The sequence below is a fragment of the Centruroides sculpturatus genome, unplaced genomic scaffold, assembly GCF_000671375.1.
Source record: "Centruroides sculpturatus isolate CEXI.00-Female unplaced genomic scaffold, Cexi_2.0 scaffold1231, whole genome shotgun sequence".
Taxonomy (NCBI): domain Eukaryota; kingdom Metazoa; phylum Arthropoda; class Arachnida; order Scorpiones; family Buthidae; genus Centruroides; species Centruroides sculpturatus.
The window spans coordinates 26,327-40,877 of record NW_019386116.1 but is presented as its reverse complement, the minus strand read 5'-3'; the positions used below and the strand labels follow the sequence as shown (position 1 = coordinate 40,877).

General features: G+C 31.5%; 2 protein-coding genes across 2 annotated transcripts; both read right to left on the bottom strand.

Moving 5' to 3' along the window:
• Nucleotides 1-221: 221 nt before the first annotated feature.
• LOC111613675 (gastrula zinc finger protein XlCGF7.1-like) lies at nucleotides 222-6,495 on the bottom strand. Its single transcript, XM_023355020.1, has 4 exons — nucleotides 6,434-6,495; nucleotides 5,936-6,211; nucleotides 5,320-5,535; nucleotides 222-539 (listed from the first exon to the last, which is right to left on the bottom strand). The coding sequence occupies exons 1-4, from the start codon at nucleotides 6,434-6,436 to the stop codon at nucleotides 222-224; spliced, it is 813 nt and encodes a 270-aa protein (XP_023210788.1). The 5' UTR covers nucleotides 6,437-6,495.
• Nucleotides 6,496-9,564: 3,069 nt separating this feature from the next.
• LOC111613671 (tripartite motif-containing protein 2-like) lies at nucleotides 9,565-11,466 on the bottom strand (the record flags this gene model as incomplete). The annotated part of the gene is made up of 5 exons (XM_023355018.1): nucleotides 9,565-9,881; nucleotides 9,945-10,102; nucleotides 10,164-10,352; nucleotides 10,759-10,902; nucleotides 11,275-11,466. Coding segments are annotated over 5 exons (836 nt in total), but the record flags the coding sequence as incomplete, so codon positions are not given.
• Nucleotides 11,467-14,551: the final 3,085 nt, after the last annotated feature.

The window sequence follows — 14,551 nt, the reverse complement described above, 5'->3', positions numbered from 1 at the left end:
AAACTTTATGAGAATTATTGAAAATTTATTACTGATTTATGTTTGTTTTAAATCACTACAATTTTGAACATTAAATTACGCGTGTGATTTTGTCACTAAAATTAAAATTTCAAACATATATTTAAAATCTTTACGACCAAACGAATCAAAATAGAATAAATTTCAAAGAAACAATCGTAAAAATAATAAATATTTCAATGTTTTTACATTGAAAATGGTTCTTAATGATACTTTTTTATGTGTTCTTGCAGAGAAAGTTCGTCGTCAAATTTAACTTGACACAAGACACATTCCAATTCATATCGATCGATTCTTACTTCTGGGAACAGATCGAAAGATGTCGATGGTACCACATCTGTTCCGAACGTAGTGTCTTCGTAGATGTCGTCAGTTTCGTGTGATGTGTCACTTGTCATTCCAAAAATGATTTCTTCTCGTTGTTTTCGTTCTTCGTCGGAATCGATCGCGGCACTAAAGCAGGGATCAAATTCTTTTCTTTTCCTCTCACTTATATCGTCTTTAATATCGTCTTTTACATCCTGTAAATATATTCGATAAGATTCACCATATATTCTCTATAGATTTTTAGTAGTTTTCAAAAAATATTTGCGTGTGTAATACAAAACATTGTAATGATTTTACATTCCTGAATGTGTATAAATAAAACATTATTCACTGCAGCTGCTGAGTGTCTGTTGCTATCATCGTAATTTATCATTACATATTTTGGGCTATTCAAGAAATGGGTATGATAGTACTGTACTTTGTTACTCAATCGCGAAAATATTTGGCTGCAATTTGAAAAAACTATAGACCTGTAAATTCCCAATGACATCCGCTGTCCATTCGTCCGTCATTCATTGCATAATTTCTAGAACGGAGTTAGATATGAAAGTCCTAAGGCAGGTGGTCCCGATTAATTTCGTTTAAAATTTCATAATTATATACATTTGGTTAATAAAACTATGTAAAAAATGTTTAAAAGTGCTTTTTAATGTACTATAATTTATTACATTAGTTCATTTTAATCATTTAAATTATGTTGCAAGTTTATTTTCATCCGAGACACTTTTCACCGTAATTTTAAGTGAAAATACTTGAGTTTTTAAGTTTACTGATGTATTTAGTTTATTTCGACATCTTAATATAGGGGAGATCGGGGCAAGATCGGCATGTTAAGCTTTACTTAAATTTTGTGTAATAAATACTGCTGTAAACTGAAAAAAAAGCTTTGCATATTGTCTATTGGAATGTTACCTTACTATAGAACTGGTTAAAATCAGTTTGGAAATAAAAATAATTAAAATAATTACAACTTTACAAGAAGAGAGAAATTGACGAAGTTGCCCCGGGTATAGGGGCAAGATCGGCAACTTCTCTCTTTTTGTAAAGTTGTAATTATTTTAATTATTTTTATTAAAGTTGCCCCTGGTATAGGGGCAACAGTAATGGGGCAAGATAGGCACGTATATAAAATTATGTTATTAACAATGTATAAGTTGGAATTCACTATTAAAACAAAGAAATACAAATCCAACACCCATTTAATATTATTACAACGAAATGCAAGTTCAAAGACATATATACATGAATAACAAATGCAAACATGTTTTCATTTATCATCTGTTTGATTTTTATCCTTTGCTTCTAATGTGGCTTTATGTTGCCGATCTTACCCCGCTAGTCATGATTTCGAAACATTAAGTACAACCCTGAGAACAGAATGCCAAGCCACGATCTGGCCACGTGAATAAGTTGAAGTTACATCCTTCTAACAGGAAAAGTAACTTTCGTTATCATGGAATTATAACAAAACCTGCCAATTCAATATAAATGGAAAAAAAATATTATATGGAATTGAACGAAAATGAAAATTTGCTTGATAATTCAACTACGCTTGTTGGAGAACAATAAAAACACTACACTCAACAAGCCACCAATAAAACTCAACTGCCTAACCTATAACCAAAGTCTCCTTTTAATTTGTTTTTTTAAAAAAGCGCTTGACAAACTTGCCCCGCATGCCGAAGTTGCCCCGATCTCCCCTACATAATAACAACGGAAACTTCTCTATTTTTTATATAATTTGACGAATTTCATAAGTTTCTTCTCACAAAGACCCAATCATGGAGTAAACTTTTGATAAATAATTTGAATGGAAGGAAAAACGCAGGAAACAGAATCGATAAATTCTTGAATTTCAAATTATGAGAACACAATGGCTTTATAAATTATAGCAAGAGTTGCCTAACTTTCCGACTTTTATAAGATTTTATTCTAAATTTATCTATTTAATTATTAATCATAATAAATACATAAAATTTTATATGGTGTCACCTATTACGAGATTTTGTAATAAATAATTTGTATATTTTTAATTATTATAAAACAACAAAGAACTTAATAGTAGAGATGAGTTTTATAAAGATCTGTAAATGCTAAAAATAACTAAAATCTTTATTAAACCCAACTTCACGCTAGATTATCCTCTTTCTCTTTGGTGATAAAACGTCTTGAAGTTCCCTCCTAGACCTTTTTGTGATAAAAGGTGTTGGAGGGAGCTCCAAGACGTTTTATTTAAAAAAACTGATACCTATAATGCCTTTTATACGAAATGGACATCAACACAAACACAGACAACTTTTCTACGCACACACTTTTTCACTTTTTTTTTGTGTTCAATGGACGTCAAAACGTAGAGATCTCAAATGTCGTGAAGTCAAATTTGACAAGATTCTCAAACTCTCCCCTGTTATGTGCACACAACAGCCAGAATACGTAAAACAGGAAAGAGGGAAAGAATCAATAAACAATTCCGGGACAAATTGTATCCGAACGATCGAATTTCTCGCCTTATATTCTAAGTATTGTTATACCCTGAAACGACCCATCAGTGGACAAGCGGTTCCGTTTCCTGTACACTGGATGGGCTGGCCATCTGTCGTTTTTTGGGTTTTCTGCATGTTTGTAACGCCTGATAATAGACAGATACACTTAAAAAGACTTCTCGGAAGGCATCCTACCTACGCACATTCCAAGTGTTGCGTTTCAGTAACTTAACAAACAAGCAAACACCGGGAAACACAGTGGTGATTAATTGCGAAGCGAAGCAGAAAAATCTAAACAAATCGCAACTACTTAATCCGCTAAAATCCTATTTAAACTGTGGACCCGAGGACGCTTGAGATTTTTCCCACAATTGTTTTCATGTACACTGTCGAGCTGCCTTCTTCCGTAACTGCTTGAAGATAGCGCAAGTTCTAACTTTTTATTTTGTTTCCGTGTTATCCAGCTTCTCGGCTAAGACCACCCAAATCTTTCAGAAGCGTTCCTTACCCCGGAGTACGTCAAGGAATATAATACATATGCCGACGTACAGACGTTTTTCATGTCATTTCGAACAATTATTGTAAGCTTCTTCTTGTTTATAATAAATGTTTCGTTGCCCACACTATTACATATTTATCCTAAATGGGGAACAAATTATCTAACAATAGCCTTTAATTTGTAAGGCCACACATTGACTTAATATAAGCAAACCTATTAATTTTAGGTGTTAGTAAGGAGTTGTATATACAGTAGAGCCTCGATTATCCGACCCCCGATTAACCGACACCTCGCTTAACCGACCGTCCTAGTCGGCAAATTTCAAATGTCCGCACTACAATATTTGGCTATGTCTTGGCTACTTTAATATTATTTTTACGTGTTTTAGCTGGCAGCACTCATTCGACCATGAAAGGGAGCCAGTATTTAAACGAGGCTTAATTTTCTAATTTTTAACGATACAATAGCGACGATTATTATTTNACGAAGATGTTATAATATACCATTGAATACCAACCGAAGCAAGGTGTGTTTTCTGCAATCGACAGTATTGTCATAAGAAGCAATAAGAAAAAAAAATTGCGAATTTACAAATTCTACAAAGCATAAGAACTTTTGCAATAATTTTTGTTTCAAATGAAACAGTCGACAGTAGCATGGATCGAAAAAGTTCCATCCGTAAATTAGTGCTGTGAGCAGGTGCGACTGCAACAAACAACTAACACATATTTCGTATCTACGAACGTCGGTCATGAGTAGGATTTCTCAAACGGGATTTCCGGGATCCCGGATCCCGGGATCCGGGAATCCCGGTTGTTTTAAAAATCCCGGTTGGGTTAAAAAAACAACCGGGATCCCGGTTGTTTTTTTAACCCGGGAAATATCCCGGGAAATTTTTCTTATCCCGGGAAATCCCGCAAATTTCTTAAAAATTCACTTTTTTTCTTATTTTGTGTTAAGGTTGAGGAATTTTGCAAATAGAAAGCATAATTAACTCATTCACTGTCAGAATACATTTGTATTTATTAATTTTAAACCTACCTATTAGTTTTTTTTTAATTTTTTGCTCGTTATAGCATGTCACAAATGGTCAATAATCAATATATAGCTTATTTGTGGCAGGACTATAAAAATTCTTTACTTGTCGGAACCTGTAATATCTGGAATAATTGTGCTNAAAAATTTTTGTTAGGCTTAACATCGATGAAAATTCAACGCTAAGTAGGTTAATAGCGATATACTAATATACTAATTACATGGGATATAATAATATACTACACTAATAATGGATTTTTTCATACTTTTCGGTTATCCGACTTTTCAATTATCCGACCAATTCTAGTCCCCAATTGAGTCGGATAATCGAGGCTCTACTGTACAAAGAGTGTCCCATAAGTTTGAATCCACAGTATTATGTTGAGTATTCATTATTTCCTTACAAATAAAAGCGTGGTCCTGAGTGAGAAAGAATTAACTAACGTTATTTTCATGGTAAACACACACGCTAACACAAAGACGATGATACCACAACGAAAGTAAATGGCTCTTGTTTAAATTATTTTAGTACAAATGAAGTTTTGTCAATAAAAACATCGAATTTCTGAAGTAAATTGTATTCACTAATTTCAAATTTGAAGAATTAATTATAATCTCTCGTCTTAGATCCAAGAAATGACACAGAAACATTACGATACAGACCAATTATCGAATGACTCATAGTTCATAGAAAAAATGCTCAGTCTGTGCGTATTAATGGCTGTTATTAGACTAAGAATTCAGAATGGTTCTATATTTTTAACCAGGAATTATCCTGTTAATTACGAAGAAACTTATTTACTCGGATTATCGAATTAAACAATTACACGTGTGTATAATATATGCGATTAATAAATATTGAAACAATGGATGATGGTTAAATAAGTGAAGTTATTGATATTATTTCATTCTAATAGTCAGTAGTGAGTTCACTCATCAACACATTTATAAACTTACCTGGGAGCAAGATGGACTTTCCTCTCCTGCATGGAAATTTCTGATGTGTCTGTTTAAATTATGTTTGTACAGGAATGTACTGTTGCAGAAATTACAAGTAAATGGCCGTTCTCTGTTGTGGGTTCTCAAGTGGATTTTTAAATTATATAAATTTTCATAAGGTTTTTTGCAAATGTGACATATACGGCTTTGTATCTTCGGGTCATCTGCTGGAATCTAATCATTCATTGAGTTTTCAATTAAATATTTACAATATATAACACACGAAACGTACCTCTTTAAATGCAAATACTTCATGTCAATTATTTATTTAAAATGTCGTTAATCGATTTTCACGATTTATTTCATTGTAATGTCCGAATTTTATTAAACTATGTATATAGGAAATTATTTTATAAAAATACAGCTTGCAAGCTGTTGCTCAGTAATATTATTATTGATATTAGCAATTACGCACAATCGTACAAGTCTTATCGACTCTAAGCTGAATTCAATCTTAATAACATTATTCGTATTATTAACAAAATAACAACATGAAATAATTTAATAACACCGTAAACAATAAAGAAGACGTTTATGATGTTTCTACTTTATAAGAACTTGTCGTAATATTTACTTTAGATAAAATCTCTTGAGGATGCTTTCTGTACACGTGTCGTTCTAAATTATTTTTCCATTTAAAGCTCCATCCACAACCTGTGTAATTGCACTTGAATGGTGTTTCATCCGAATGCGATAGCAAATGCCGTCTTAAATTGGTTTTATCCGAAAAATGACGTTCGCAGATATTGCATTTAAACGGCTTCTCATCTGTGTGAGTCCGCATGTGTCTCTTTAAATTTTGTTTTGTCGAAAATGTTCTACCGCAAGTTGGGCATTGATGTTTTCCGTCCTTTTAAAAAATTACGTTGAGTAAAAATAAATAATTAGTTAAAACTTAAATCTAAATTAATTATGGTAATACAAATAATTATCACGCATTGAAATATTATGCTAATATCTGTAATATGTACTCTAGGCACGATACGAAATTAAGATTGAAGGTATCCTGTCGAAAATTGTTGTAAAACATTGCCAAATTGAAAGTGTTTGACAAAATAAAGGTTTTACTTACCATTTCTGAGGTTAATTAATTTAATTTAAACAGTAAATGCTGTGAATTTAGTTATTTAAATTGAATTTATAAATTTCGGAGAATGAAAACAACAATGCAGAAAAATAATAATTTATAATTTTATTGTTGTTCGAAAGTAATTAAATGCGCATGATTTGAACTCAATAATACCGTAATTAGTTCTCTCCTGTGTCTTTGTTGCAAGATTTTATTCTAAGAACATCATTTTAATTATTAATAATGTTTAATCTATTACAGAAAAAAGAATGCCGATAAATACGAAAAAAATCATTGAAGCAATTTTGACGACGGAGACACGAAATAATCGCGAAATTTTGAAGGAGTATAACAGATTGTATCCAGACACTTACAATTACACAGCAGTCGGGATGCAGCGTGTTGTAATTTCGGTGACTTTTCGCTGATTATATTTTTCTACCGTCAAAATGAATTCGATTAATTTTTTGTTACACGCAATTCATTTCAAATAATCTGAGATTAATATTAATCATATAGTTATATAGTAGAGCCTCGATTATCCGACCCCCGATTAACCGACACCTCGGTTAACCGACCGCCCTAATTGGCAAATTTCAAATGTCCGCTAGTGATGTGGCGCAACAATATTTGGCTATGTCTTGGCTACATTAATATTATTTTTACGTGTTTTAGCTGACAACACTCATTCGACCGTGAAAGGGAGCCAGTATTTAAACGAGGCTTAATTTTCTAATTTTTAACGATACAATAGCGACGATTATTATTTTAAAAAATTTTTGTTAGGCTTAACATCGATGAAAATTCAATGCGAAGTAGGTTAATAGCGATATACTAATATACTAATTACGTGGGATATAATAATATACTGCAGTAATAATGGATTTTTTCATACTTTTCGGTTATCTGACTTTTCAATTATCCGACCAATCCCATTTCCCAATTGGATCGGATAATCGAGGTTCTACTGTAGATTCATGTTGAGCCACAACAACGCGTGGCGGGGTCTGCTAGTATTGAATATATGCGTTACATTCAGAAGAAACAAGGAAAAATAACGAAAAGGGAAAATCTTTATTATTTAGTTCGATACGTAAATTTTTATAAGCTCTAAATGATAAAAAGTTTAAAATAACTATCGTATTAATTTTATCTTCAGAAAATATCGATTATATATCATGCTATATCGTCTCTGTAAACACTGTTTGGTTCCTGGTGATGGAAAAAGACGGAAATGAAAACATTTTAGTATTCTTCTACGTATATATATATATATATTGTGTATAATACCATCTGCAATTTCTAATCGGAAAAATTGACATTGATTTTAATTTTTCCGAATTGAGTAGATCGGTAGTAAATGATATTTCATTCTTTGACATTTTGGAAATTTTGATTGTGACAGCTACCTGGACACGGAGCCACGCGAAAATGCGATTTATAAACTTAGACAATGCTGCGAATGATCCTTCGATAACCTTAAATCACTTTGTGGGGTTCGGGGACCGTAAAGATTTATTAGGTAGGGTCCTGCCACCAGGTGTGTTTTATCGGACACACCGCCGATTGAAACGAAATAAATGATTAAGGCGCGAGGGTAAGAGCCACTCTGAAGTCCAGGAATGAGCCTCTCAGGAGGAAGAATGCAGAGTCAGATATAACCAATTTAAGGAAATTTATTAACACAAAACTGAAGTTTAGAACAGAATTATAAAATCCGATTTTTTGAAATTTGCCTATCTCTAACTATATAACGAAGGGGTGCCTAACGGAGGGTATTCGAACTTATGCGACTCACAACATACCAGGTAAACAAGATGTCTTATCTCGTCTGTTCAGACAGTCGGTCAGTCTCTTGATCCTGTTTCACTCTCACTCTTAGTCTATTATTGATGCTTGCTCGTCTTCTCTTGAGCTACTCTCGCTCTGATACTCGTCTGGTCTGGTGCTCGTTCGTTCTTTCTCTTGCATTCTTTTCTATCTCTCTGTCTCGTCCCCCTTTTCTGTCTCTCCCTGTCTAACTCTCTAACTGAGCTTTCTCTGGTTCCGCTCACCTAGCAGGACCGTCTCTGATTCTACTCGTAGGGAGCTATTTGATTAAGTGGTTAAGATTTAAAAAGTAAAGAATATTTTATGTAGTTTTTATGTACGTTTCTTTACAAAGCTATATTTAATTATAATTTTCTTTAAAAGTATATTCATACAATTGAATATTTTTTACCAGGTATGTATAATAGTATATCCATCACACATTTTATTTTAACAAGTTTTTATAATTTTATTTTTAATTTTAGGCCTTTTATTATGGCTAGCGATTTAGAATGTAATTGTAATATTGAAAATTTATTTTAAAAAAGTTTTGGCTCGAGACTATATAATAAAAAAGAAAACATTATTAAAAGAGAAAGACCAATGCCTAAATTAAATATAAATACGTCAACAAAAAAATTTGTTCGACATTTTCACAATAAAATTTATGAAGATATAAAATGGTTTGTGGATGCATAGAAATGCAAAATTCGTTTTGTTGGCCTTGCCTATTAATTTCAAATGAAATTAGTGTGTGGAATAAGAACGGCTTTGACGATTTAAATAATTTTAGTAAAGCTCACAGAAGACACGAATAAACGAATACGAATGGACCCTAGACCATCACTGACTGATTGCCTCTGGAAGTCGGCTTCTTACAAAAACACAGCTTCCCTCTTATTAAATATCACGGCACGCCACTGGGGGGAAATGGTGGTCTTCACAACTTTTCGTATGCCAAATTCGAATTTTCATACATTTTCAACCGAAAAAATAGAGACGAAATATTTGATTAAGTTACAAGCCTTTTAAAAAATTTACATTCACGCTCATTTCTATAGTTTTTAACGGTGTAAATTCTTTCGAAAGACACTTTATATTACGGTTCCATGCCTGAAAAATATTTCAACTTTTTTAAAACTAGCCAGTAAAAAAAGCTTTGTGTAGATTTCAGGAAAAAAGCTGTTATCTTCATCATACTTTTAGCCATCATCCACTTGAACGAAATGTTTTGGAAATTATGTAGTTTTTAACATATATTATGTATGTTAAAAAGCCAAGGTAATTACACCAAATGAAAATCTAAAATAAAGTATTTAGATGTTTTAATTTATGAAATTAAATGCAATACATGTACATTACATTGTAAGAAACTTAAAGAATACAATATGAAAAAGAATTCAAAATCTGATAAACAGTATGAATTCAATTTAATATGTTCAATACTTAAAATTCACAATGATTAATCTGTGAAGAACAGATTTGAAAATTACTCTATTTTAAGAGCATAAATTGCTAAGTGATGATTCAAGTAATTAAGAACGTACAGACGTCCATCTTTAGTCAAAGTTATGTCAGACGGTCTTCGAATGGGATGAGAGAAAGTCACTTTACCCATATATTCACCTTCCCAATCAAAGACCTGTAATGTTAATTCGTTTAAAGTTTCTGTTGCGTTAATCGTGTTTATTTAATTATAACTTACCTGTATACGATCGTTTCTGCTATCGCCAATAAGCATGGTTCCTGTCGGATCCAAAGCGATGCCAGATGGTTCGTTCATGGTTCCCTCAATATTTCCAAAAGTGCCGAAGGTTTTGATCAATTTACCATCCACAGTAGTTTTATACATCATACTTAAACCTGAAAATTCAGTAATTTAGATAAAATCTCGATAAATATTCTCTGTATTATTTCTTCCTACCTAAATCAGATACGACGACTTCATTAGAGTAATACGCCAAAAATCGACATTTCGATTTTTCATGTCGCTTAATTAATGGTTCGTATAAATTACGGTTTTCTACACCGCCATCTTTGTTGAAAACAAAGAGATCAGATTTCCGTGTCTCGTTTAATGTTATCAACTTCTGGTCTTCTGTAATTGCAAGACCTGTAAATTAATGAATAACGAAACAAACTTAATAAAAACGTCTGTAATATTTAATAAATAAAATATTGAAACAAATCTTAGTTGACTATATAATTTCTAAAAGTTAACAATCGGCAACATTTTCGTGAAACATCTATATTTTTATAATTAATCGTAATATATTTAATATTTCGCTCGTTTCAAAAACGTTTCACTAAATGATCAAAATTCTGACAAAAAACAATCATATTCGAATACGTTTTGCCACTTTCTTGCATTTCGCCTTCATTAAAATTTATTTTTATTGCTAATATTTTTAATTAAATTTTGAAGACCTCATTTACAGGAATTTTGTTTCTTCTCTGTAACCTAAAGATACTGCGATAATGCATTATGTTTGGTAAGCATAAATAAGAAATTATTTTACCAAAAGGCCTATGGAGTACTGTTTCGCCAATACTTCTTATAAAAATGCCATCTTTATTATATAAATGAAGTCCTATACTATCCTTTATGACAAAACTATCATCTTCCATAACTACTACTGCTGAAGGCCTGAAGAAATGTTCTCCTGTAAGATAAAAAAACACGAAGAATTTAAAATGAATTGCATTCATAGGAACATTTACATTTTTGATTATGAATATATCAATAATTAGCTTATCATAGAACACGTTCTGATATAATATCGTAATTTATATCTGTTCTTCAAAGTTTGAAAAAAATAAATAAATTATAAACGCGAGAGTAATAATTTAGAAGTACTACAGGAAGAATTTCTACAATTACATAAATTCTACACTTCAATTTTTCAGCATCACGTTATCTAGTGTACAGATTATGGAATTAGATCTGAAACACTTTCTACATAATTTCGGAAACTACGATCCACGTAATGTGATGTTAGAAAAATAATCGCATTCAACAATAATTCATTCTTTACCTTTTTTCTTTTGCTGAATTTTCTGTTTGAGTTTTCCGTCTCCATTTACAATCCATATTATATGATGCCCAGTATCACATATAATGGTGTCGTTATTATGATTTACAGCTACTCCAATGGGAAAGTGAAGCTCGACGCCATCTCGTACTCCTACCGTAGATAGAAGATTGGCTTTAAGAGTAAGATAATCATCTGGAAGAAGAAATTCATCATGAAACTCACAAAAATAAAATTTATAACAATATTTTCGCTTATTTATTAAAATACAAGTAATGTTTAATGAACAGCGATAATCACGAATTCAGTTATATGTAACTGAGGATTGTCATCAAATTTATAAAATAAAATATTTCGTCATATATTCAACGTTACCAGAACTGGTAGTGTGTGATATGAGCTGTCGTTTACATAGTATGTCGACTGATCTGAGACATATTCTCAAGATTAAGTTTTCTAACTGTAGAAATTTATTGGCCTGTTTGAACGATTAAAATAACACTATCATTTGAAAACAAAATTTCGTAACTATATACCATATTGTTCAAACATGTTTCAAAAAATTTATAGTTGAAAAATATCCTTGTGCTTGTTTACCTGTTATGTATCCTACTAAACGTTTATGATATGCGTCACGCTCGACTATTATTCAAGAATACTCTCGGCTATATCGGTCTCAATTCGGATTTTTTATTCGGATCTGTACAGTGCGTATTTTATCGAGCTATTTGTACTCTTCTCTTTTTCAGAAAATTTCTGAATTCAACAGTGATAAATTGTCATTTAAATCATTTTCATACTGTTTTTATCCAGAAATATCTTCGATGATTCTGTCAATCTCTCATAACCGTCTGAATTAAAGGAACAATTCCTTAATTCCGATGATTATAAGATTGATATCGCAATAGTTCACATTAACTATTACACAGTAAAACGTTATTCAATTTTATACAATAAAGAGAAACGTTAGGAACAACATTACGATATCAGCGGCGAATGTATGATTTACAGTAGGGTCTTGTTTTACGCAGGACTGTTACTTGCGGATTAATGTTTTCGCAGATGTCAAAGGGCAGAGCTGTCGAGAGGGAAAGACCTGAGAATTTTTCCGGCCAGGAAAAAACTTAGGAACTCGTAGTAATTCATTTCCATACAAAATTAACATTATTTTTTCAAACGGAAAATAAAATCCACGACTTTTTAAAATAAAAAAGTAAACATTCTACGTACCTTATATTATTTGTTAAAAAAGAAATGACTAAAGAAGCCCGCTAAGAGACAAAAGGGGCTCGTTCTACTCCTGAACCCATAAACTCTCGATAGCCCTGGCAAATGGTTAGGTCAACCCATTCCTAATACCNACTTTAAAAAATGGAAAATAATTATATCATTTGATTTCAAGATATTTTGTATACCTTAAAAATAATTAATTCTATCCCGGGATTTCCCGGGATCCCGGGAAACAGTTCACTTTTATCCCGGGATCCCGGGAAAAGCAAAAGACCGGGAAATGAGAAACCCTAGTCATGAGTAAATTTCAAAGTCAGAAATATATCAACAGTGTTCAAAATAGATAAGTATAGTAAATTGATAATGTATTATATTAATTAAGTAAAACTAAAACTGCTAGGAAGTATAATTACTTTGTTATTTCGACTATGTTAGTTATTTATACAATAATTGTTAACTATTATTCCTGCATTCGTATCTATAGTATAATTCACGTTAAGTTTGCAGCACTGTGAAAGCTACGGACCGTTAGCTAAACGTTTCTGTTAGTTTCAGGAATATAGTGGCAGCCCTAGTGTCTAGGTGAGTCGATAAGAATGCAATCATTTGAGTAAAAGCCAATTACATAAAATGCACTGCATCGCCCACTTTAGTGCATTTAGATAATTGACTTTTACCATAATATAGTGAAATATTTTAAGAGCATCGTGATATATATGATTATATAAGAGAAAGTTTGTTTATTTCATGTATAATAAATATTGATCATATGGAAAATGACAAGGTATGTTTGTAAAAGTACGAAATCTGAAGAATATTCTTTATGACGTCACTTACGAACGTAGGTATAAGCGATAACAAATAATCTTTATATAGTTTTTTAAATAACCTTTTTAAACATTTCTTTAAATATAAATAAATATTCTTTATATTTTAATATTTTTAATAAATCTTTTAACAAAATATGTATTTTTTTATTAACTACATCTAATATTGCGTTAAGACGTTAGTTGAAGATGTCTTTTTACATACATACATATTTTTGTACATAAGAAATTTAGCATTAATGCAATTTGAAAGGAGTACATAATTAAAAATAATACAAACAACAGTTTTTCTTCTGTAACCATTATATAAAAAATACTGAGTACTGTATTTATTTCATCATTTTTCCATAAAAATTGTCAGAACAATAATAAGTTAATATTTACAAAATTTAAGAAAATTGTTATAGTAGTCAATACATAAAAGTGTGTTCTCACTTTGTCTTTTTCTTTTTGAAAATTCTAACCACGTATATTACGCCATGGAATTTAGTTTCATGGTGTACGTACAAAAATGTCTTTTTGTACGTACACCATGAAACTAATTTATTATTTTGTATTTTTTATACAATTTTTGCCGAAGAATTTTTTTATCGTATTTAGTTGCTTTTTAAGTGACGCATCTTCAGTCCCAAGAATTCGTGGGTGATCTTTAGAGATCACCCAAAATTCTTGAGTTGGAAGACGTATTTTTTTAAAGACCGTATTTTCATCGTTTTCCTGGCATTTATGTATACATAACAAGGAAAAATACCGGAATCGTGTCAAAGTTGACACTCCGAGTATTTTGCAAATCTTCACCACTTGAAATTTCTCGAACCGAAAAAAGTAAAAAAATACAAGTTTGTATGTATTGCTACTATTTTGTTTCTTATCCTTGGATGGAATAAAGCTTGAGTAAACAAATTTGATACGGTGTCTTCTTTATGAAACACATTAATGCTAATAAATTTTCGTTGTGAAAAATCAAGGAAATGGAGACATGTAGAGTTGTGTTATGTGTGGCATGGGTTCAGCAATGAAAATTTCACTTGTTAATATTCATATTGTTTTATGATAGTCATCTCAACACTCAATTTTTTTGGTTATTTAATTTTAATTGAAAATACAGTCGATTCCCCTATAAGACGGTAGATACTTTCCGTTCTTTATGAATCAATTTAGTAGGAATGACAGCCAATCACAGCCCGACACATATGCACTTTACGGACTACGGCTGTTTGAAA